Raw genomic sequence first — 25,602 nt, 5'->3', positions numbered from 1 at the left:
TCAGATAGTTGTTAAGCCTAAACAACTCCCATGGGGAGCATCGTTATGCGAGGCACGGGTATCAAATATCAGGTTGTAAACACAAGTTGGAACATGTATTTTACTGTTTTACCCTAACAAGTAACGTTAACATGTATTTTACTGTTTTGCCCAAACAAGTAACGTAAACATGTATTTTGCTGTTTTGCCCTAACAAATAACGTTAACATGTATTTTGCTGTTTTGCCCTGACAAGTAACGTTAAGTTAACCAGTATTCACAGAAGTGAATGACCGCTGCTAACATCTTATGGAAGAATATTTAACAAACATAGATATTTAATGTTTGTTTGTTTCCTTTCAAATTACGTCGCTCGCTGAGATTGTTTGTTTTCTGAAATTCGCGCAAAGCTACACAAGGGCTATCTGCGTTAGCCGTCCTTGATTTAGCAGTGTAAGACGAGAGGGAAGGGAGCTAGTCATCACCACCCATCGCCAACTCTTGGGCTACTCTTTTATCAACGAATAGTGAAATTGATGGTCACATTATAACGCCTCAACGACTGAAAGGGTGAGCATGTTTGGTGCGACGGCGATTTGAACCCGGGACCCTCAGATTACGAGTAGAGAGCCTTGACCACCTGACCATGCCGGGTCCCATCCACTAGTCTTAGTGGGAGAAGGACATGTATACTGTGTGTGTGCGTGTATCAAGCATTAATATTTAATTGTCACAGTACCAATTAAATCCGCCCTTTCAGCTGTCGGTGCGTTATAATGTTCGGTCAATCCCACTATTCATTGATAAAAGTTTGTTTTGAGTTTTGCCCAAAGCTACACAAGGGCTATCTGCACGAACCGTCCTTGATTTAGCAGTGTCAGACTAGATAGAAGGCAGGTACTCCTCATCAGCCACCGCCAACTCTTGGGTTACTTTTTATCAGTTAATAGTGGGATTGACAATGAGTTTATAACTCCCCCACGGCCAAAAGGGAAAACATCTTTAGTGAGGTGAGGATTCGAACCAAAGACCCTTAGGTATCAAGTCACGTGCTCTAACAGAAAAAAAAGGTAAAGACAAAAAGCATAATAGGAAAGCAAACATAAGGAGAGAGGTGGAATTTCCCGTTTCCTGGAACACCAAGCAGCCGAATGTGAAACAAAGACGCCGGTTAATCTTGTGATAATCCAATATATACAGTCTGATATAATAGTACTAAATACAACCAGGCTGAAAGTAATGGTTAGTGAGGTTTCAACTGTTTGGTTCAATTTAAAGTCTTTCCTGGAACAGGGCGACACTGGATATATAAAAATGGTTTACAATATTGGTCAATCATGTAATTTTTAACATAACATCCAAAAATTCACGAGGCTAAATAATTAGTTATCCGTTAACCACAATAATGAGAGGTTTAGAAATGAACCTATGTTAAATATTACCGTATCAACCAATAAGAAATATTCCTAACCAGGAATTCTCGACTTTTAAATTATCTTATCAACTTGGAGGCACTGTTACCAAAAGACTTCTGGATTTTAAATACTTTCAAATAATTTTCGTAAAATTGTAATATCTGGGGAGAACTTGGTCGAATATGTCTTTTGAAAAACTCGATATGTTCAAGAAATGTTAAAACACCGGATTCCTTCTTTCCTTGGACACCTGCACAAGGAGGGTGTTCGACACTAGGGTGAAATGGGCGCTGCTTTCTAATTAGTTTCATATACAATAGTCACAATTTAAGTGTTAATTTATAAGACATCCGTACTTTCTGTTTCCTTGTGTTTTCACCTGAAAAACACAGTGGGCCAGGTTCAGATACACTTATGGCTCACGCAGAATCGTTCCTAAGTTCGAACTGCAAAATGATTGTTTTTGTTTGTTTTTTTTTATTTCACGCAAAGCTGCACAAGAGCTATCTGCGCTAATCGTCCCTAATTTAGCAGCGTAAGACTAGAGGGAAGGTAGCTAGTCATCACCACCTACCACCAACTCGTGGGCAACTCTTTTACCAACGAATAGTTGGATTGACCGTCACCTTATAACGCCCCCAAGGCTGAAAGGACGAGCATTTTGGTGCCACGGGGATTCGAACCCGTGACCCTCAGATTACGAGTCTAACGCCTTATCACACCTGGCCATGCCACCAACAGAAAAGATGACAATCAGTTGGCGGCATCCGTCATCTAAAGTGGCCACATTTAATCGAACAGCGACACTGACAGCCACTTTTTAAACACATACACATATGAAGTTCGAAGCAGGTTGAGTAGCACTTCGTCTCGAACCTCAGTCCTTCCAGCCTCAGTTTGATATATTGGCCTCAGTATAGATTACACTTTCACAACACTTGTTCCACGACAAAAGCGACAATGTATTATCCTATCGTACCCATACACAAATACAAATAACGAATTTCGAGCACACTTCAACTGAATTATATTTCATCATGGAATCGAACAGCGTTAGGATAACGTCATTATTTATTATCTCCAGTTGCTGGGTTGCCACTGATTTAGAAACTCTGGGTAAAAATATACGCTAGAGTGAAAAGATTTGTTTCTTTTTAACTTAAACTTGAAAACAACAACGAATATGCGGTCAAGCAAGTGATATGGGATAGCAAAGTACTTTTAAAATCCTATCAGGACTGTCACGTTGTAGCACAACGCATAGACCGACAGTCACATGGTTAACCTCTCACGTTGTAGCACAACGCACAGTCTGACAGTCACGTTGTTGGCCGTGCAACGAATGAGAACGTCGCCTTTCGTTCCCTGAGCCTATTCCTTCCAATACATGTGATTCGACACGTTATTCAATACATGTGATTCAATACGTTATTCAGTTCATGTCATTCAATACGTTATTCAGTTCATGTCATTCAATACAAGTTACTCGATACATGTCATTCAAAGTTTTATTTTATAGAAAAGTTTAATTGTATTAAACAATGTTCCTGGTTACAGTGATCTAACAAATCAAGATGTATTAAACAATGTTCCTGGTTACAGTGATCTAACAAATCAAGATGTATTAAACAATGTTCCTGGTTACAGTGATCTAATAAATCAAGATGTATTAAACAATGTTCCTGGTTACAGTGATCTAGTAAATCAACATGTATTAAACAATGTTCCTGGTTACAGTGATCTAGTAAATCAACATGTATTAAACAATGTTCCTGGTTACAGTGATCTAGTAAATCAACATGTATTAAACAATGTTCCTGGTTACAGTGATCTAGTAAATCAACATGTATTAAACAATGTTCCTGGTTACAGTGATCTAGTAAATCATGATGTATTAAACAATGTTCCTGGCTACAGTGATCTAGTAAATCAAGATGTATTAAACAATGTTCCTAGCTACAGTGATCTAGTAAATCAACATGTATTAAACAATGTTCCTGGTTACAGTGATCTAGTAAATCATGATGTATTAAACAATGTTCCTGGTTACAGTGATCTAGTAAATCAAGATGTATTAAACAATGTTCCTAGCTACAGTGATCTAGTAAATCAAGATGTATTAAACAATGTTCCTAGCTACAGTGATCTAGTAAATCAACATGTATTAAACAATGTTCCTGGTTACAGTGATCTAGTAAATCATGATGTATTAAACAATGTTCCTAGCTACAGTGATCTAGTAAATCAAGATGTATTAAACAATGTTCCTAGCTACAGTGATCTAGTAAATCAACATGTATTAAACAATGTTCCTGGTTACAGTGATCTAGTAAATCAAGATGTATTAAACAATGTTCCTAGCTACAGTGATCTAGTAAATCAACATGTATTAAACAATGTTCCTAGCTACAGTGATCTAGTAAATCAACATGTATTAAACAATGTTCCTACCTACAGTGATCTAGTAAATCAAGATGTATTAAACAATGTTCCTGGTTACAGTGATTTAGTAAATCATGATGTATTAAACAATGTTCCTGGCTACAGTGATCTAGTAAATCAACATGTATTAAACAATGTTCCTGGTTACAGTGATCTAGTAAATCAAGATGTATTAAACAATGTTCCTGGTTACAGTGATCTAGTAAATCAAGATGTATTAAACAATGTTCCTGGCTACAGTGATCTAGTAAATCAACATGTATTAAACAATGTTCCTGGCTACAGTGATCTAGTAAATCAAGATGTATTAAACAATGTTCCTGGTTACAGTGATCTAGTAAATCAAGATGTATTAAACAATGTTCCTGGCTACAGTGATCTAGTAAATCAACATGTATTAAACAATGTTCCTGGCTACAGTGATCTAATAAATCAAGATGTATTAAACAATGTTCCTGGCTACAGTGATCTAATAAATCAACATGTATTAAACAATGTTCCTAGCTACAGTGATCTAGTAAATCAACATGTATTAAACAATGTTCCTGGTTACAGTGATCTAGTAAATCATGATGTATTAAACAATGTTCCTGGCTACAGTGACCTAGTAAATCAAGATGTATTAAACAATGTTCCTAGCTACAGTGATCTAGTAAATCAACATGTATTAAACAATGTTCCTGGCTACAGTGATCTAGTAAATCAAGATGTATTAAACAATGTTCCTAGCTACAGTGATCTAGTAAATCAACATGTATTAAACAATGTTCCTGGTTACAGTGATCTAGTAAATCATGATGTATTAAACAATGTTCCTGGCTACAGTGACCTAGTAAATCAAGATGTATTAAACAATGTTCCTGGCTACAGTGACCTAGTAAATCAAGATGTATTAAACAATGTTCCTGGCTACAGTGATCTAGTAAATCAAGATGTATTAAACAATGTTCCTAGCTACAGTGATCTAGTAAATCAACATGTATTAAACAATGTTCCTGGTTACAGTGATCTAGTAAATCAACATGTATTAAACAATGTTCCTGGTTACAGTGATCTAGTAAATCATGATGTATTAAACAATGTTCCTGGCTACAGTGACCTAGTAAATCAAGATGTATTAAACAATGTTCCTGGCTACAGTGATCTAACAAATCAAGATGTATTAAACAATGTTCCTGGCTACAGTGATCTAATAAATCAACATGTATTAAACAATGTTCCTGGTTACAGTGATCTAGTAAATCAACATGTATTAAACAATGTTACTGGTTACAGTGATCTAGTAAATCAACATGTATTAAACAATGTTCCTGGTTACAGTGATCTAGTAAATCAAGATGTATTAAACAATTTTCTTGGTTACAGTGATCTAGTAAATCAACATGTATTAAATAATGTTCTTGGTTACAGTGATCTAGTAAATCAACATGTGTTAAACAATGTTCCTGGTTACAGTGATCTAGTAAATCAAGATGTATTAAACAATGTTCCTGGTTACAGTGATCTAATAAATCAACATGTGTTAAACAATGTTCCTGGTTACAGTGATCTAATAAATCAAGATGTATTAAACAATGTTCCTGGTTACAGTGATCTAATAAATCAAGATGTATTAAACAATGTTCTTGGTTACAGTGATCTAGTAAATCAACATGTGTTAAACAATGTTCCTGGTTACAGTGATCTAGTAAATCAACATGTGTTAAACAATGTTCCTGGTTACAGTGATCTAGTAAATCAAGATGTATTAAACAATGTTCCTGGTTACAGTGATCTAATAAATCAACATGTGTTAAACAATGTTCCTGGTTACAGTGATCTAATAAATCATGATGTATTAAACAATGTTCCTGGTTACAGTGATCTAGTAAATCAAGATGTATTAAACAATGTTCCTAGCTACAGTGATCTAGTAAATCAACATGTATTAAACAATGTTCCTGGTTACAGTGATCTAGTAAATCATGATGTATTAAACAATGTTCCTGGCTACAGTGACCTAGTAAATCAAGATGTATTAAACAATGTTCCTGGCTACAGTGACCTAGTAAATCAAGATGTATTAAACAATGTTCCTGGCTACAGTGATCTAGTAAATCAAGATGTATTAAACAATTTTCCTAGCTACAGTGATCTAGTAAATCAACATGTATTAAACAATGTTCCTGGCTACAGTGATCTAACAAATCAAGATGTATTAAACAATGTTCCTGGCTACAGTGACCTAGTAAATCAAGATGTATTAAACAATGTTCCTGGCTACAGTGACCTAGTAAATCAAGATGTATTAAACAATGTTCCTGGCTACAGTGATCTAACAAATCAAGATGTATTAAACAATGTTCCTGGCTACAGTGATCTAACAAATCAAGATGTATTAAACAATGTTCCTGGCTACAGTGATCTAACAAATCAAGATGTATTAAACAATGTTCCTGGCTACAGTGATCTAATAAATCAAGATGTATTAAACAATGTTCCTGGCTACAGTGATCTAATAAATCAAGATGTATTAAACAATGTTCCTGGCTACAGTGATCTAATAAATCAACATGTATTAAACAATGTTCCTGGTTACAGTGATCTAACAAATCAAGATGTATTAAACAATGTTCCTGGCTACAGTGATCTAATAAATCAAGATGTATTAAACAATGTTCCTGGCTACAGTGATCTAATAAATCAACATGTATTAAACAATGTTCCTGGTTACAGTGATCTAACAAATCAAGATGTATTAAACAATGTTCCTGGCTACAGTGACCTAGTAAATCAAGATGTATTAAACAATGTTCCTGGCTACAGTGATCTAATAAATCAAGATGTATTAAACAATGTTCCTGGCTACAGTGATCTAACAAATCAAGATGTATTAAACAATGTTCCTGGCTACAGTGATCTAATAAATCAAGATGTATTAAACAATGTTCCTGGCTACAGTGATCTAATAAATCAACATGTATTAAACAATGTTCCTGGTTACAGTGATCTAACAAATCAAGATGTATTAAACAATGTTCCTGGCTACAGTGATCTAATAAATCAAGATGTATTAAACAATGTTCCTGGTTACAGTGATCTAGTAAATCGTGATGTATTAAACAATGTTCCTGGTTACAGTGATCTAGTAAATCATGATGTATTAAACAATGTTTCTGGTTACAGTGATCTAGTAAATCAACATGTATTAAATAATGTTCTTGGTTACAGTGATCTAGCAAATCAAGATGTATTAAACAATGTTACTGGTTACAGTGATCTAGTAAATCAACATGTGTTAAACAATGTTCCTGGTTACAGTGATCTAGTAAATCAAGATGTATTAAACAATTTTCTTGGTTACAGTGATCTAGTAAATCAACTTGTATTAAATAATGTTCTTGGTTACAGTGATCTAGTAAATCAACATGTGTTAAACAATGTTCCTGGTTACAGTGATCTAGTAAATCAAGATGTATTAAACAATGTTCCTGGCTACAGTGACCTAGTAAATCAAGATGTATTAAACAATGTTCCTGGCTACAGTGATCTAGTAAATCAAGATGTATTAAACAATTTTCCTAGCTACAGTGATCTAGTAAATCAACATGTATTAAACAATGTTCCTGGCTACAGTGATCTAACAAATCAAGATGTATTAAACAATGTTCCTGGCTACAGTGACCTAGTAAATCAAGATGTATTAAACAATGTTCCTGGCTACAGTGACCTAGTAAATCAAGATGTATTAAACAATGTTCCTGGCTACAGTGATCTAACAAATCAAGATGTATTAAACAATGTTCCTGGCTACAGTGATCTAACAAATCAAGATGTATTAAACAATGTTCCTGGCTACAGTGATCTAATAAATCAAGATGTATTAAACAATGTTCCTGGCTACAGTGATCTAACAAATCAAGATGTATTAAACAATGTTCCTGGCTACAGTGATCTAATAAATCAAGATGTATTAAACAATGTTCCTGGCTACAGTGATCTAATAAATCAACATGTATTAAACAATGTTCCTGGTTACAGTGATCTAACAAATCAAGATGTATTAAACAATGTTCCTGGCTACAGTGATCTAATAAATCAAGATGTATTAAACAATGTTCCTGGCTACAGTGATCTAATAAATCAACATGTATTAAACAATGTTCCTGGTTACAGTGATCTAACAAATCAAGATGTATTAAACAATGTTCCTGGCTACAGTGACCTAGTAAATCAAGATGTATTAAACAATGTTCCTGGCTACAGTGATCTAACAAATCAAGATGTATTAAACAATGTTCCTGGCTACAGTGATCTAACAAATCAAGATGTATTAAACAATGTTCCTGGCTACAGTGATCTAATAAATCAAGATGTATTAAACAATGTTCCTGGCTACAGTGATCTAACAAATCAAGATGTATTAAACAATGTTCCTGGCTACAGTGATCTAATAAATCAAGATGTATTAAACAATGTTCCTGGCTACAGTGATCTAATAAATCAACATGTATTAAACAATGTTCCTGGTTACAGTGATCTAACAAATCAAGATGTATTAAACAATGTTCCTGGCTACAGTGATCTAATAAATCAAGATGTATTAAACAATGTTCCTGGTTACAGTGATCTAGTAAATCGTGATGTATTAAACAATGTTCCTGGTTACAGTGATCTAGTAAATCATGATGTATTAAACAATGTTTCTGGTTACAGTGATCTAGTAAATCAACATGTATTAAATAATGTTCTTGGTTACAGTGATCTAGCAAATCAAGATGTATTAAACAATGTTACTGGTTACAGTGATCTAGTAAATCAACATGTGTTAAACAATGTTCCTGGTTACAGTGATCTAGTAAATCAAGATGTATTAAACAATTTTCTTGGTTACAGTGATCTAGTAAATCAACTTGTATTAAATAATGTTCTTGGTTACAGTGATCTAGTAAATCAACATGTGTTAAACAATGTTCCTGGTTACAGTGATCTAGTAAATCAAGATGTATTAAACAATTTTCTTGGTTACAGTGATCTAGTAAATCAACATGTATTAAATAATGTTCTTGGTTACAGTGATCTAGTAAATCAACATGTGTTAAACAATGTTCCTGGCTACAGTGATCTAACAAATCAAGATGTATTAAACAATGTTCCTGGCTACAGTGACCTAGTAAATCAAGATGTATTAAACAATGTTCCTGGCTACAGTGACCTAGTAAATCAAGATGTATTAAACAATGTTCCTGGCTACAGTGATCTAACAAATCAAGATGTATTAAACAATGTTCCTGGCTACAGTGATCTAACAAATCAAGATGTATTAAACAATGTTCCTGGCTACAGTGATCTAATAAATCAAGATGTATTAAACAATGTTCCTGGCTACAGTGATCTAACAAATCAAGATGTATTAAACAATGTTCCTGGCTACAGTGATCTAATAAATCAAGATGTATTAAACAATGTTCCTGGCTACAGTGATCTAATAAATCAACATGTATTAAACAATGTTCCTGGTTACAGTGATCTAACAAATCAAGATGTATTAAACAATGTTCCTGGCTACAGTGATCTAATAAATCAAGATGTATTAAATAATGTTCCTGGCTACAGTGATCTAATAAATCAACATGTATTAAACAATGTTCCTGGTTACAGTGATCTAGTAAATCATGATGTATTAAACAATGTTCCTGGTTACAGTGATCTAGTAAATCATGATGTATTAAACAATGTTTCTGGTTACAGTGATCTAGTAAATCAACATGTATTAAATAATGTTCTTGGTTACAGTGATCTAGTAAATCAAGATGTATTAAACAATGTTACTGGTTACAGTGATCTAACAAATCAAGATGTATTAAACAATGTTACTGGTTACAGTGATCTAGTAAATCAACATGTGTTAAACAATGTTCCTGGTTACAGTGATCTAGTAAATCAAGATGTATTAAACAATTTTCTTGGTTACAGTGATCTAGTAAATCAACTTGTATTAAATAATGTTCTTGGTTACAGTGATCTAGTAAATCAACATGTGTTAAACAATGTTCCTGGTTACAGTGATCTAGTAAATCAAGATGTATTAAACAATTTTCTTGGTTACAGTGATCTAGTAAATCAACATGTATTAAATAATGCTCTTGGTTACAGTGATCTAGTAAATCAACATGTGTTAAACAATGTTCCTGGTTACAGTGATCTAGTAAATCAAGATGTATTAAACAATTTAAAACAGTAGTTAATACACACGTCTCTAATAACTTGTAAAGGTAACAGTAGTTAATACACACGTCTCTAATAACTTGTAAAGGTAACAGTAGTTAATACACACGTCTCTAATAACTTGTAAAGGTAACAGTAGTTAATACACACATCTGTAATAACTTGTAAAGGTAACAGTAGTTAATACACACGTCTCTAATAACTTGTAGAGGTAACAGTAGTCAATACACACATCTGTAATAACTTGTAAAGGTAACAGTAGTTAATACACACGTCTCTAATAACTTGTAAAAGTAACAGTAGTTAATACACACGTCTGTAATAACTTGTAAAGGTAACAGTAGTTAATACACACGTCTCTAATAACTTGTAAAGGTAACAGTAGTTAATACACACCTAGGTTTGTAGTGCTACAGATAAGTCATTCACGTTTTTTTTTTGTCACTAATCGACATTAGCCTATGGCTAGTTGGTTAAAGCGCTCGACTCGTAATCCCACAATTCGTTGGTAAAAGAGTAACTCAAGAGTTGGCGGTGGGTGGTGATGACTAATTAGCTGCCTTCCCTCCAGTCTTACACTATTAAATTAGGGACGGCTGACGCAAGTAGCTCTCTTGTAGCTTTGCACAAAATTTAAAGAAACAAATCGATATTAGCTAACAAACACGCTATTCTTGCAAACTGTTAAAATAACTTTTGTTGGGACCTTGATTCTCAGATGTCTCTAATATACTCAGGTTTATATATTATCAATGAATAACTTTGTCAGTAATTATGATTGGTCTTAAAGCGATGTAATTATGCTTGGTCTTAAAGCGATATAATTATGATTGGTCTTAAAGCGATATAATTATGATTGGTCTTAAAGCGATATAATTATGATTAGTCTTAAAGCGATATCATTATGTTTGGTTTTAAAGCGATATCATGTGAGTAGTCGATTGCTATTTCCTTCCTCGTCATAAAATTCATCATAATAACCACGAGACTGTGTAGTAGGCTACGCAAATCTTCGTACGAACGAAACCATTTAACACAGACGTTATTGAATCAAGGAACAAATGGTACATTTCACATCAAGATTCTGAACAAAATATAAATGTTTGTTGCGTGTTTTAAAAGAAGCATTTTTATTACTAGCTGAAGTACCCGTCCTATGGATGGAAGTTATGTAAATTAACAATTTTTATTACTAGCTGGAGTACCTGTCCTCTGGATGGAAGTTATGTAAATTAACAATTTTTATTACTAGCTGGAGTACCCGTCCTCTGGATGGAAGTTATGTAAATTAACAATTTTTATTACTAGCTGGAGTACCTGTCCTCTGGATGGAAGTTATGTAAATTAACAATTTTTATTACTAGCTGGAGTACCCGTCCTATGGATGGAAGTTATGTAAATGAACAATTTTTATTACTCGCTGGAGTACCCGTCCTCTGGATGGAAGTTATGTAAATTAACAATTTTTATTACTAGCTGAAGTACTCGTCCTATGGATGGAAGTTATGTTAATTAATAATTTTTATTACTAGCTGGAGTACTCGTCCTATGGATGGAAGTTATGTTAATTAATAATTTTTATTACTAGCTGGAGTACCCGTCCTATGGATGGAAGTTATGTTAGTTAACAATTTTTATTACTAGCTGGAGTACCCGTCCTATGGATGGAAGTTATGTTAATTAACAATTTTTATTACTAGCTGAAGTACCCGTCCTCTGGATGGAAGTTATGTAAATTAACAATTTTTATTACTAGCTGGAGTACCCGTCCTCTGGATGGAAGTTATTTAAATTAACAATTTTTATTACTAGCTGAAGTACTCGTCCTATGGATGGAAGTTATGTTAATTAATAATTTTTATTACTAGCTGGAGTACCCGTCCTATGGATGGAAGTTATGTTAGTTAACAATTTTTATTACTAGCTGGAGTACCCGTCCTATGGATGGAAGTTATGTTAATTAACAATTTTTATTACTAGCTGAAGTACCCGTCCTCTGGATGGAAGTTATGTTAGTTAACAATTTTTATTACTAGCTGGAGTACCCGTCCTATGGATGGAAGTTATGTAAATTAACAATTTTTATTACTAGTTGGAGTACCCGTCCTCTGGATGGAAGTTATGTAAATTAACAATTTTTATTACTAGCTGGAGTACCCGTCCTCTGGATGGAAGTTATGTAAATTAACAATTTTTATCACTAGCTGGAGTACCCGTCCTCTGGATGGAAGTTATGTAAATTAACAATTTTTATTACTAGCTGGAGTACCCGTCCTATGGATGGAAGTTATGTAAATTAACAATTTTTATTACTAGCTGGAGTACCCGTCCTATGGATGGAAGTTATGTAAATTAACAATTTTTATCACTAGCTGGAGTACCCGTCCTCTGGATGGAAGGTATGTAAATTAACAATTTTTATTACTACCTGGAGTACCCGTCCTCTGGATGGAAGTTATGTAAATTAACAATTTTTATTACTAGCTGAAGTACCCGTCCTGTGGATGGAAGTTATGTAAATTAACAATTTTTATTACTAGCTGGAGTACCTGTCCTCTGGATGGAAGTTATGTAAATTAACAATTTTTATTACTAGCTGGAGTACCCGTCCTCTGGGTGGAAGTTATGTAAATTAACAATTTTTATTACTAGCTGAAGTACCCGTCCTGTGGATGGAAGTTATGTAAATTAACAATTTTTATTACTACCTGGAGTACCCGTCCTATGGATGGAAGTTATGTTAATTAACAATTTTTATTACTAGCTGAAGTACCCGTCCTGTGGATGGAAGTTATGTAAATTAACAATTTTTATTACTAGCTGGAGTACCCGTCCTATGGATGGAAGTTATGTAAATTAACAATTTTTATTACTAGCTGGAGTACCCGTCCTATGGATGGAAGTTATGTAAATTAACAATTTTTATTACTAGCTGAAGTACCCGTCCTATGGATGGAAGTTATGTAAATTAACAATTTTTTTACTAGCTGGAGTACCCGTCCTCTGGATGGAAGTTATGTAAATTAACAATTTTTATTACTAGCTGAAGTACTCGTCCTATGGATGGAAGTTATGTAAATTAACAATTTTTATTACTAGCTGGAGTACATGGACATACAACAGACAATACTAATATATTTTTATATAATTTAAGTATACCTAATTATTTTACAGTAAATACACTACTGTTTCCGATACGCTACAAACGAGCGATTGTTTCATTTCACCACACACGTGGTGATGAGACAGCGGTGAAACAGACTACACCGGATTAACAGTAACAGACATAATTGGTTTCTCTGTGGTATGGTGTCAAGCAGTTAAACTTGTTGTTTTATACATGACTCCTTTTGTTTATAAAGATCCAACATAAGTGAACTTAAAGCTATTTATTATTTCCAAGTTTTACTGTCTTAGCCAATACTAAACGATACTAAAGTTAGAAACGCTAATTCTTTATCTCTAAAAGACAGTATTTTAACACCTCAAACAAGTGTACCTTTTAGTTTGACACAAATGTACTTTATTAGCCACACACGTGTAGTTTTACCCTTACACATGTACACATTTTATCCTCGTATAAATGTGCATTATTAACTCCACAAAAGCAATTTTTCTACTTCACGCACGTGTATTGTTTTCGTATCCGAAATATAAGTCTATTTTTACTATTGTACTTATATCACACAAATCTACATTAATCTCATTCTACTAACTTCTATCTTTCTTTCAGCCTACGCATAATGATGACTGGAAATCCCTTTTTTTCTGAGCAATGTAGAACGTGAAGTAATGCCGTAGAGAGTTTCAAGGCATTTTGATCAACAGCACCTGCTAGCCACTTTTACATTAAGGACTTCTAATCAGTCACTTTCTTTGATTTTGCTTTTCTTACTAGGCTTAACTTTTGATGTAACCGGAGATAGAATGTGAGTGTTTTAAGGTTTGTAAATCCAGTGTATGTTTAAAACCGAAATATTTTAATTGTCCCACGGCATGAGGCACGAACACATAAAGTGAGTGGATCACCTACTAATGATCTGCCTGAAGGTTAGAAACAACTCCTTTTACCGAGCCACACGTTGTAACAAAGCCTGCAGGAAACATTGGCGAACAAATTACACAGCTTTGATCAGGATCAGACCTGAAGAAAAAGACAACACGATGTCTGTGAAAACGGACATGAAACAATTATACAACTTACTAAAGCTTGTTACCCCACGGAATTTAGTTGTTTATCTAGGTAGAAAACAAACCAGGAGAAACGAACCTCAACGGATTAGACCTACCGTAAGTTGTACAAGGTAATTTTGTTTTAACCAGAAATATGTTGGAAAGTTATTGTGAAGACAAAAAGGCACAAAAGACGAAATAAATCGAAAAACCCGCTATCGTCTGCTTTGGTGCGGCGACAACCAATAAAAATAATAATAATAAACACGTTGACCGCTGTTTCTGATGCAGATACAACCAATAAAAACAATAAAAAGAACCCGTTGACCGCTGTTTCTGATGCAGATACAACCAATAAAACAATAATAAAAAACTCGCTGATGGCTGTGTCTGGCGCATCTACAACCAATAAAACAATAAAAGAACCCGTTGACGTTTGTTTCTGATGCAGCTACAACGAATAAAAATAATAATAATAAACCTATTGACCACTGTTTCTGGTGCAGCGACAAACATAAAAACGGTGATCCAGCACCACAATAAAATACGAACGAAACTACTAATGTCAATTTTTCCTGCTAGAATCCTGGTCTTACTGTCAACGTGTGTAGCTTATCACAGCTAAGTTAAGACATATTTTCTTACTAAGCACATGCTTATTTGCACGTACCAAAATAGTTACGAAAGGGTTTTATTGTTTTTAGGACACGCGCGCCGTGTTCCACCTTCTCGAATCACCCACACCTCGTTGTCTGTCGCCTAGGAAACACTGCACTATTCGGCAAAGTTGTGATGTAACAACACTTGTACAGCTAGCTATTTACCTTTTCATTGTACATCATTCTATTTTTCTTGTTACCACGGTAACAGCGAGTGACGTGTCAAAGAGTTGTTTCCTTTAAAAAAACTCTGTCAAGATTCCTTCTTTACTGACTGGAGTAATACGTCGTGTTGTTTTTCTGGGTCTAGTTTTTTCTTAATGGCCTAGCGCGTTAAGGCGTGCACTTCGTAATCTGAGGGTCGCGGGTTCGCGCCCGAGTCGCGCCAAAACATGCTCGCCCTCCCAGCCGTGGGGGCGTTATAATGTGACGGTCAATCCCACTTTTCGTTGGTAAAAGAGTAGCCCAAGAGTTGGCGGTGGGTGGTGATGACTAGCTGCCTTCCCTCTAGTCTTACACTGCTAAATTAGGGACGGCTAGCATAGATAGCCCTCGAGTAGCTTTGTGCGAAATTCAAAAACAAACAAACAAACAGATTTTCTTAGGCAAATCCTTTTCATTTTCAGAGTGCAGGCCATGCATGGCCTGTACTTTAGCGTGCTCCGTCTTTCAGGTTACAGTTGGAATATAATGATATTTAACTAATGCGTCCAAAATTAATGTTTGTATCGGAACGCTTTATAGACGTTATTTTTTATTTTATTGTTTCTTTTGTTTGAAGTTTAGCATAAAGTAATACAAAATGGACTATCTATGCTCTGTCTAAAACGGGTATCGAAGTTCAGATTCAAGTGTTGTAAGTCCGCAGACATACCGCTGTGCCTTTGGGTGCTTCACTTTACTGCCATGTTCTGAAACTGACATATGTGGCACGTGTCTATTGAAACTGATTATGTATGTATGAACAAATAAACGGTCAAAATACATCCTGAGGAAGCCGCAGAGGCGTTTCGCCTTTGTAACGTTGGTTAAAATGAAATATTTTATATACATATCTGGAGCGTAAAGATCGTTTGTTTGTTTTTAAACGATTTATCAAAATGTGTAAATCTATCCAGTATGCACGTTTTGGAAGTTATTCTGTGCTATAAACGGGATTTCATAACTATGGTGTACAAAGCACATTGTGAAGTTTCATGTTTAACACTAAAACCAAACCAGAATTTCACGTAAAGGTAAACAAGGGTTGTTTTTTTACATACTGTCGTTACTAATTTTGAACATAGAGACCAGAGAAAACCATCAGATCAACAGGACTTACGCTAACTCGTGGACCACGTGCGGGCCGTGATTATATCAAGTTTAGCTTTGGCAGATTGAAAAATAAAATAACTTGATGTTATTTAGTTTTCTTCTTATAAAACTGTTTAAAAATTTACTAAACTTTCAGCCTTGAAATAAAATCTTCGTTCGTGCACTGAAAACCATTTTGTGTATTTCATTGTCGTTATGCGCAAAGCTACACAATGAGTTATCGGTGCTGCGTCCACGAGTGTGGAAACACGGTTTTGTAGCGTGATAATTTACAGACGCGCCGCTGAGCTTAAAGTCACAGCAAACAATCGTTTGTGGAATACACCTCTAACGTTCAAATTACAGTAAACAACTGTATGTGGAATACACTTATAACGTTAATATTACAGTAAACAATCGTTTGTGGAATACATCTATAGTGTTAAAACTACAGTAAACAACTGTATGTGGAATACACCTATAACGTAAAAATTACAGTAAACAAGTGTACATGGAATGCACCTATAACGTTAATATTACAGTATACAAGTGTACATGGAATACATATATAGTGTTAAAATTACAGTAAACAACTGTATGTGGAATACACTTATAACATTAATATTACAGTAAACAATCGTTTGTGGAATACATCTATAACGTAAAAATTACAGTAAACAAGTGTACATGGAATACACCTATAATGTTATAATTACAGTAAACAACTGTTTGTGGAATACATCTAGTCACACTATCTACTGTAACTGTTGTTACTATTATTAAAATTATATTCAGCAACAAGTGTGAGAACCGTCTAAAAACAACAACAAACAAACCCACAAAAAGTCAACTCTACAGCTTCAAAGTAATGGTTTCGACAGAAGTTAAACCAGCGATAACGAAAGAAAACCAAAACCATAAAATATATATTAATTCAACAGAGGTCCGAATGTTAGAGTTTCATGTCTTGTCGTTGAGACTGAACACCATGAAGGTGTTTTCAAATAACCTCTATAATCTATTTTGTATAAAATGTGAACTATTTTGATCATATGTCCGTTATATTTGCCGAGAAGTTCCAGAGTACTGTCTCAAACCTTCCAGCTGGAGTTAACCCTACGTGTGACAGCTTTGGTTTTTTTAATATATTGAAGAAATTTCACGAGTTAAACTGTGACACAGAATCTACAAAAGACAGAACCATGTCACTGAACATGTTTTACATAATGTTTTAAACTGTGACACAGAATCTACAAAAGACAGAACCATGTCACTGAACATGTTTTACATGTTTTAAACTGTGACACAGAATCTACAAAAGACAGAACCATGTCACTGAACATGTTTTACATAATGTTTTCGTGATTTAAAATCAGTTTTACATTGTCTCGTCTTAACAATAAAATAATATTATTTATAACGTTTTTTCCATATCAACATTCTCTCAGTCTCTGCTATCTTGACAATGATATAACATTGTGTTTTAAGATTTTCCCACCTGGACGATACAACGTGTTTTCCATCTTGACCACACAATAGCAGTTTTTGTTACGCATTTTTTTGCTGCAGTAACAAGTTAGAATATTATTAAGTCCTATACATTCTAGTAATAAAACAAAGTTTGATATTTAGTTTCAGAAAGTTCGTTTTTGTTCCACTCAATGGGATATCTTTGCTGTGCCTACGGGGTGTAACGAAACCCGACGTTTAGCATTATAAGAACACCAGAGTTCTCTCCCTCTATATTACGAGGGAAGGGCCAGAGGGAAGGGGAAAATGTTCATTGTTTATATTCCGTCCTTCAGAGAGAAAATGACGTTCATTAGTTCCTAATTTAGTCACAAAAATTGTAATAGAAGTTGTCACTTAAATTTAGCCAGAAAGGCTGAACATTTTGATGTAAGAAAAAAAACAGTCTTTCCAAAAAAGAGAATGTATTATTTAATGAAACTCGTCTGTACAAAACTACTTCTGTATGAAACTACTCAAAACTACTTCTGTAAAAAACTACTCAAAACTACTTGTGTATAAAACTACGGTGTTTTTAACTTTACAAATGAGAGCACAACATGTGCTTTAATTAAGGTGTTCTATATGTATATGTGATTTTCCTTGAGAAATACTGAATGTAACAACACATTTGACTTGTTTTACTGAATACTAAGTTACTTAACTAAACATGTAAGGTCAGTCAGGATTACTTTAGTCCAGTAAGCTGTCCCATCGACTAAAATGAAAAAAAACAACCTCGCAACCAGCTCCTATCACTGAAATATTTATCAAGTTTCCCAATACTCCAATCTCCTTTAAATTAACTGAACCTATCAAACCTGTAGATAATTCATTCCAAGGAGCAGTTGCCCTGTTAAAAACACGAAACTGTTTTATCAGGATACAACTCCTACCGTGATAACATCCGGATGTATGTCTTACCATTCTCTCCCTTAAGTACGATAAAACATTATGTAGAAACACTATGAAACTTTATATAAATTAATTTGAGTAAATACAAGGAGAGATAGTACTTGATAACTATTTCAAAAACTCTAATAGTAATTCTAATACCAATTCTAGGGACAATGACAGTACATTGTAATTTGAATAATGTCAGTAAACAGTAGGGACGACAACATTTTACTGCTATTTTCATTTGAAATAAATACTAGAAACCGTAACACTTCATTACAATATAATTAAGTGTAATAAACAGTAGGGACGACGACATTTTATTGCTATTTTCATTTGAAATAAATACGAGAAACTATAACACTTTATTACAATATAAATAAGTTTAATAAACAGTAGGGACGACGACATTTTATTGCTATTTTAATTTGAAATTAATACTAGAAACCATAACACTTTATTACAATATAAATAAGTTTAATAAATAGTAGGAACGACGACATTTTATTGTTATTTTCATTTGAAATAAATACTAGAAACCATAACACTTTATTACAATATAAATACGTTTAATAAATAAAGTAGGGACGACGACATTTTATTGCTATTTTAATTTGAAATTAATACTAGAAACTATAACACTTTATTACAATATAAATAAGTTTAATAAATAGTAGGAACGACGACATTTTATTGCTATTTTACTTTGAAATTTATACTAGAAACCGTAACACTTTATTACAATATAAATAAGTTTAATAAACAGTAGGAACGACGACATTTTATTGCTATTTTAATTTGAAATTAATACTAGAAACCATAACACTTTATTACAATATAAATAAGTTTAATAAACAGTAGGAACGACGACATTTTATTGCTATTTTAATTTGAAATTAATACTAGAAACCATAACACTTTATTACAATATAAATAAGTTTAATAAATAGTAGGAACGACGACATTTTATTGTTATTTAAGTTTGAAATAAATACTAGAAACCATAACACTTTATTACAATATAAATAAGTTTAATAAACAGTAGGAATGACGACATTTTATTGCTATTTTAATTTGAAATTAATACTAGAAATCATAACACTTTATTACAATATAAATAAGTTTAATAAATAGTAGGAACGACGACATTTTATTGTTATTTCAATTTGAAATAAATACTAGAAACTATAACACTTTATTACAATATAAATAAGTTTAATAAACAGTAGGGACGACGACATTTTATTGCTATTTTAATTTGAAATTAATACTAGAAACCATAACACTTTATTACAATATAAATAAGTTTAATAAATAGTAGGAACGACGACATTTTATTGTTATTTTAATTTGAAATAAATACTAGAAACCATAACACTTTATTACAATATAAATAAGTTTAATAAACAGTAGGAATGACGACATTTTATTGCTATTTTAATTTGAAATTAATACTAGAAACCGTAACACTTTATTACAATATAAATAAGTTTAATAAATATTAGGGACTACGACATTTTATTGGTATTTTACTTTGAAATTTATACTAGAAACCATAACACTTTATTACAATATAAATAAGTTTAATAAATATTAGGGACTACGACATTTTATTGCTATTTTACTTTGAAATTTATACTAGAAACCATAACACTTTATTACAATATAAATAAGTTTAGTAAATAGTAAGAACGACGACATTTTATTGTTATTTTAATTTGAAATTAATACTAGAAACCGTAACACTTTATTACAATATAAATAAGTTTAATAAATATTAGGGACTACGACATTTTATTGCTATTTTACTTTGAAATTTATACTAGAAACCGTAACACTTTATTACAATATAAATAAGTTTAATAAATAGTAGGAACGACGACATTTTATTGTTATTTTAAGTTGAAATTAATACTAGAAACCATAACACTTTATTACAATATAAATAAGTTTAATAAATAGTAGGGACGACGACATTTTATTGTCACGTGATTCAACTTAAAATTATTTAACGATTCTCAAAGGATATGAATACCTAAAAGATTACTGACATAGCTGTGAACATTTTATGTTGTTCATAAAACAAAATGGTTATATAAAGAAGTGAGGTTACGTGGGTAATGTTCCTATAATACAAGATGTATTTGTGTATGATACCTGTAAGAGAGAGCAAACAGCCCTCCAAGTGTTGTTACTGATATATTGTTAGGTTATGTATTCTCAGTTGTAGATGAATTTTTTCTTCTGGACATACACGTCAAAGAGACGAATGAAATGAAAACTGTAGATATTGGCGAAACAGCTGAGAATTATCTTCCTCTTTATTGAATACTGTTTCAATAAAGCGTGTCAAACTACCTGAAGCCACCAAGCTCCTCGGTGAGGTCTCGTCAATTTCACGAACGATTGGCGTGTTCATTCCACATGTTAAATTCCCAGATGAAGTAAATTCTGCTAGAGAGACGCAGAGAAAGATAGGTAACTTATATAATACGGGTATTCGTGATTCAGTGGCATGCAATTACAAAACCAGTGGACCCTACACCTGTAATAAAGTTTCCACTATATATATATGTTATATGTACCCTCACCTGAAACAAATTAAAATTTAAGAACTGACCGAAGCTGTTGTGTTTTGTGGAAACCCCAGCGGGTTCAAACTTACAGAGTTGTGATTATTTGTGGGGACCATGTTGTAGTTTGTGAGGGTTCTGATGGTTTGAAACTTGCAGAGCTATTTGTAGGTAGTGCTGGTGCTTTGAAACGTACAGAGCTGTGATATTTTACGGAGGTTTATATGTAACTTAATTTTATATTCAGATTGTATATCATTCAGTAATGTTATCTTACAACAGGTGACGTTCACATGAGTGTTCAGTGTAAGTTACATAGGAAAACTTTGAATATTAGTGTGAATTACATTGTGATATCTTGATGACTAGTGTGAACTACATTGTGATATCTTGGTGACTAGTGTGAACTATATTAGAAAACGTATTTGATCAGTGTGTGTGTGTGCCACGTGGAAAAGAATTTATGGTTCGGAGTAAACAACATGGGAAAACCCTAGTGTTACACACAGGCTACAGATAGGAGAACTTTGATTCTGAATATGAATTACATGGGAAAACCCTAGTGTTACACACAGGCTACAGATAGGAGAACTTTGATTCTGAATATGAATTACATGGGAAAACCCTAGTGTTCCATACAGGCTACAGATAGGAGAACTTTGATTCTCAATATGAATTACATGGGAAAACCTTAGTGTTCCTTAAAGCTACAGATAGAAGAACTTTGATTTTCAATATGAATTACATGGAAAAACCCTAGTGTTTCATACAAGCTATAGATAGGAGAACTTTGATTTTCAATATGAATTACATGGGAAAAACCCTAGTGTTTCATACAAGCTATAGATAGGAGAACTTTGATTTTCAGTATGAATTACATGGAAAAAACCCTAGTGTTCCATACAAGCTATAGATAGGAGATCTTTGATTTTCAGTATGAATTACATGGGTAAACACTAGTGTTCCATACAAGCTATAGATAGGAGAACTTTGATTTTCAGTATGAATTACATGGGTAAACACTAGTGTTCCATACAAGCTATAGATAGGAGAACTTTGATTTTCAGTATGAATTACATGGGTAAACACTAGTGTTCCATACAAGCTATAGATAGGAGATCTTTGATTTTCAGTATGAATTACATGGGTAAACACTAGTGTTCCATACAAGCTATAGATAGGAGATCTTTGATTTTCAGTATGAATTACATGGGTAAACACTAGTGTTCCATACAAGCTATAGATAGGAGATCTTTGATTTTCAGTATGAATTACATGGGTAAACACTAGTGTTCCATACAAGCTATAGATAGGAGATCTTTGATTTTCAGTATGAATTACATGGGTAAACACTAGTGTTCCATACAAGCTATAGATAGGAGATCTTTGATTTTCAGTATGAATTACATGGGTAAACACTAGTGTTCCATACAAGCTATAGATAGGAGAACTTTGATTTTCAGTATGAATTACATGGGTAAACACTAGTGTTCCATACAAGCTATAGATAGGAGAACTTTGATTTTCAGTATGAATTACATGGGTAAACACTAGTGTTCCATACAAGCTATAGATAGGAGAACTTTGATTTTCAGTATGAATTACATGGGTAAACACTAGTGTTCCATACAAGCTATAGATAGGAGAACTTTGATTTTCAGTATGAATTACATGGGTAAACACTAGTGTTCCATACAAGCTATAGATAGGAGAACTTTGATTTTCAGTATGAATTACATGGGTAAACACTAGTGTTCCATACAAGCTATAGATAGGAGAACTTTGATTTTCAGTATGAATTACATGGGTAAACACTAGTGTTCCATACAAGCTATAGATAGGAGAACTTTGATTTTCAGTATGAATTACATGGGTAAACACTAGTGTTCCATACAAGCTATAGATAGGAGAACTTTGATTTTCAGTATGAATTACATGGGTAAACACTAGTGTTCCATACAAGCTATAGATAGGAGATCTTTGATTTTCAGTATGAATTACATGGGTAAACACTAGTGTTCCATACAAGCTATAGATAGGAGAACTTTGATTTTCAGTATGAATTACATGGGTAAACACTAGTGTTCCATACAAGCTATAGATAGGAGATCTTTGATTTTCAGTATGAATTACATGGGTAAACACTAGTGTTCCATACAAGCTATAGATAGGAGAACTTTGATTTTCAGTATGAATTACATGGGTAAACACTAGTGTTCCATACAAGCTATAGATAGGAGAACTTTGATTTTCAGTATGAATTACATGGGTAAACACTAGTGTTCCATACAAGCTATAGATAGGAGAACTTTGATTTTCAGTATGAATTACATGGGTAAACACTAGTGTTCCATACAAGCTATAGATAGGAGAACTTTGATTTTCAGTATGAATTACATGGGTAAACACTAGTGTTCCATACAAGCTATAGATAGGAGAACTTTGATTTTCAGTATGAATTACATGGGTAAACACTAGTGTTCCATACAGGCTATAGATAGGAGAACTTTGATTTTCAGTATGAATTACATGGGTAAACACTAGTGTTCCATACAGGCTATAGATAGGAGAACTTTGATTTTCAGTATGAATTACATGGGTAAACACTAGTGTTCCATACAGGCTATAGATAGGAGAACTTTGATTTTCAGTATGAATTACATGGGTAAACACTAGTGTTCCATACAGGCTATACGATCGTGATTAACATCTGTAAGCTCCAGGTATAGAAATCTGTTTTGCCAGTACAACAAACACGAATAGCAGACGCCATCTTTAAGTGTAAAGGCACTACTTTGCTTTATATTAATAGCGAAGGATAGGGCATTCGATCACGGGTTCTTTAGGGCTAACACTTTTTAAACTAGCGATTTCTCTCTTTTTTTTTTTTAAATAGCTTTCGGTTTCACTTGTCAGTCAATAATCCCTCGATGAATGGAGTTAAGCAATGATGGTAAAAGTAACGAGTGTTAAAAACAATCTCCTGAGTCATTTCTATAGACGTGTATTAAGATTAGATAGACGGAATAATCAACTTTGTGAATGACAGCAGTCATAACACGAGCTATCCGGTAATCGGCTTTACGAAATTCCTAATACGAATATAGAGTGATAGCACGTGAAAAATAGCGATATGTAATATGCAGAAAAGCTACGACCTATTAAAATACCTTGAATATCAGAGGTATTAGTAAATGTGTAAAAACAAACAGCAAATAAACCACATTACTCTGTAGCTTACCCGCATAACCAACAGTCGGATGTAGGAAGTCGACTCCTGGCGATGGTAGACCTATTCCGTTCATAGAATACGGGGTAGACTTCAGATAGGCCACACCTGGCGAAGAAGTCGGCTGATAGCCTGACGGTGTGAAAGACATGCCGGCTGCTGGAAATGCCAGGATGCTGCAGTGGTATCGGTGATCGCTTACCTAGTAACCCGTCGAGGCCGAGGCCGTAAAATCAAAATAGTATCGTTTGAACTCCTTCAAAAATACACACAAAGATTCGTCTTATTACACACGATCTTTCTTGAAAACAATGAACTAGGAATATCACGTGATGAGGCACGGCGAACTTTTGTGAAACCGTTGCCCGTGCAACCCTGACGCTCCGAGCCCACTTCGAACAGCCAGAAGTTACGATCGCGGTATTATAATACTACGAGCTTCGAGCACGGGTATCTAGGCGACGGAGGGATAACTTTGTTGGGTGGCGAGCAACCATAAACCTGCTGCGAGTTGTTCCCACCTTCGCTGTGGAATTCTATACAGATACACCAATCATTTGCCATGATTACAAAACGATGTCTGAAAGGCGGAGCTTACGAAAGAGAAAACTATTCCATTGGTCCAGGTGCTTGCATGGCTATTAAAAGCTATGTATAGGTATCTATAGGCATCCAGACACATTAATACATAACGTAGTAGGAAGGTACTAGGGCATGTTATTTATGGCTGAAAAGCGTGTTCAGTAGTTAACATAAAATAATCAAAACTGTACGTGAAATAAAGCAACACATATGCAAGTATAATACAGGGTTACTAAAGTGAACGTAAGTGGTAGATATTTTTTTACTACACCGCTCTGTTAATTTGGCTTAAGGGATATAACCCTTACCCTAGGAATATGAGTGATTAAACAGCTCAATTTGTGTAAGGTCAACCTGAAACAAATTAATATATGTATAACATTGCAATCTGGTTTACACATCGTGGGATGTTAGATTCAGAGTTGTAAGCTGATGTTACGAAGGTCGACACAGTAGGATACGTAGGGTGGTGTTATCAAAAGTGTAATAGCTCCTTGTGTAACATTGTAGCTTGAAGTGAACTGTTTATTGTGTAATATACCAGTTACAAATGTATAGTTTATTATATAGCATCGTACCAAGAAATGAACTGTTTACTGTGTAGCATTCCGATTAGTAATGTATAGTTTGTTGTGTAACATCGT

At 33.8% G+C, this 25,602-nt stretch overlaps 1 protein-coding gene across 3 annotated transcripts in view; it reads right to left on the bottom strand.

The window, feature by feature from the left end:
- LOC143226668 (homeobox protein OTX2-B-like) overlaps positions 1-24,735 on the bottom strand; it is a 48,611-nt gene extending 23,876 nt beyond the window's left edge. For all 3 annotated transcript variants that reach the window (XM_076457922.1, XM_076457923.1, XM_076457924.1), the window contains exon 1: positions 24,389-24,735. In XM_076457922.1, coding sequence (XP_076314037.1) covers positions 24,389-24,527 — 139 coding nt within the window. In that variant the 5' untranslated portion in view covers positions 24,528-24,735. The remainder of the gene's footprint in view (positions 1-24,388) is intronic.
- Between the last annotated feature and the right edge of the window lie 867 nt (positions 24,736-25,602).

Source organism: Tachypleus tridentatus, chromosome 9, assembly GCF_004210375.1.
Source record: "Tachypleus tridentatus isolate NWPU-2018 chromosome 9, ASM421037v1, whole genome shotgun sequence".
NCBI classification, from domain to species: Eukaryota; Metazoa; Arthropoda; class Merostomata; order Xiphosura; family Limulidae; genus Tachypleus; species Tachypleus tridentatus.
This window is presented reverse-complemented; position numbering and strand designations above follow the sequence as displayed.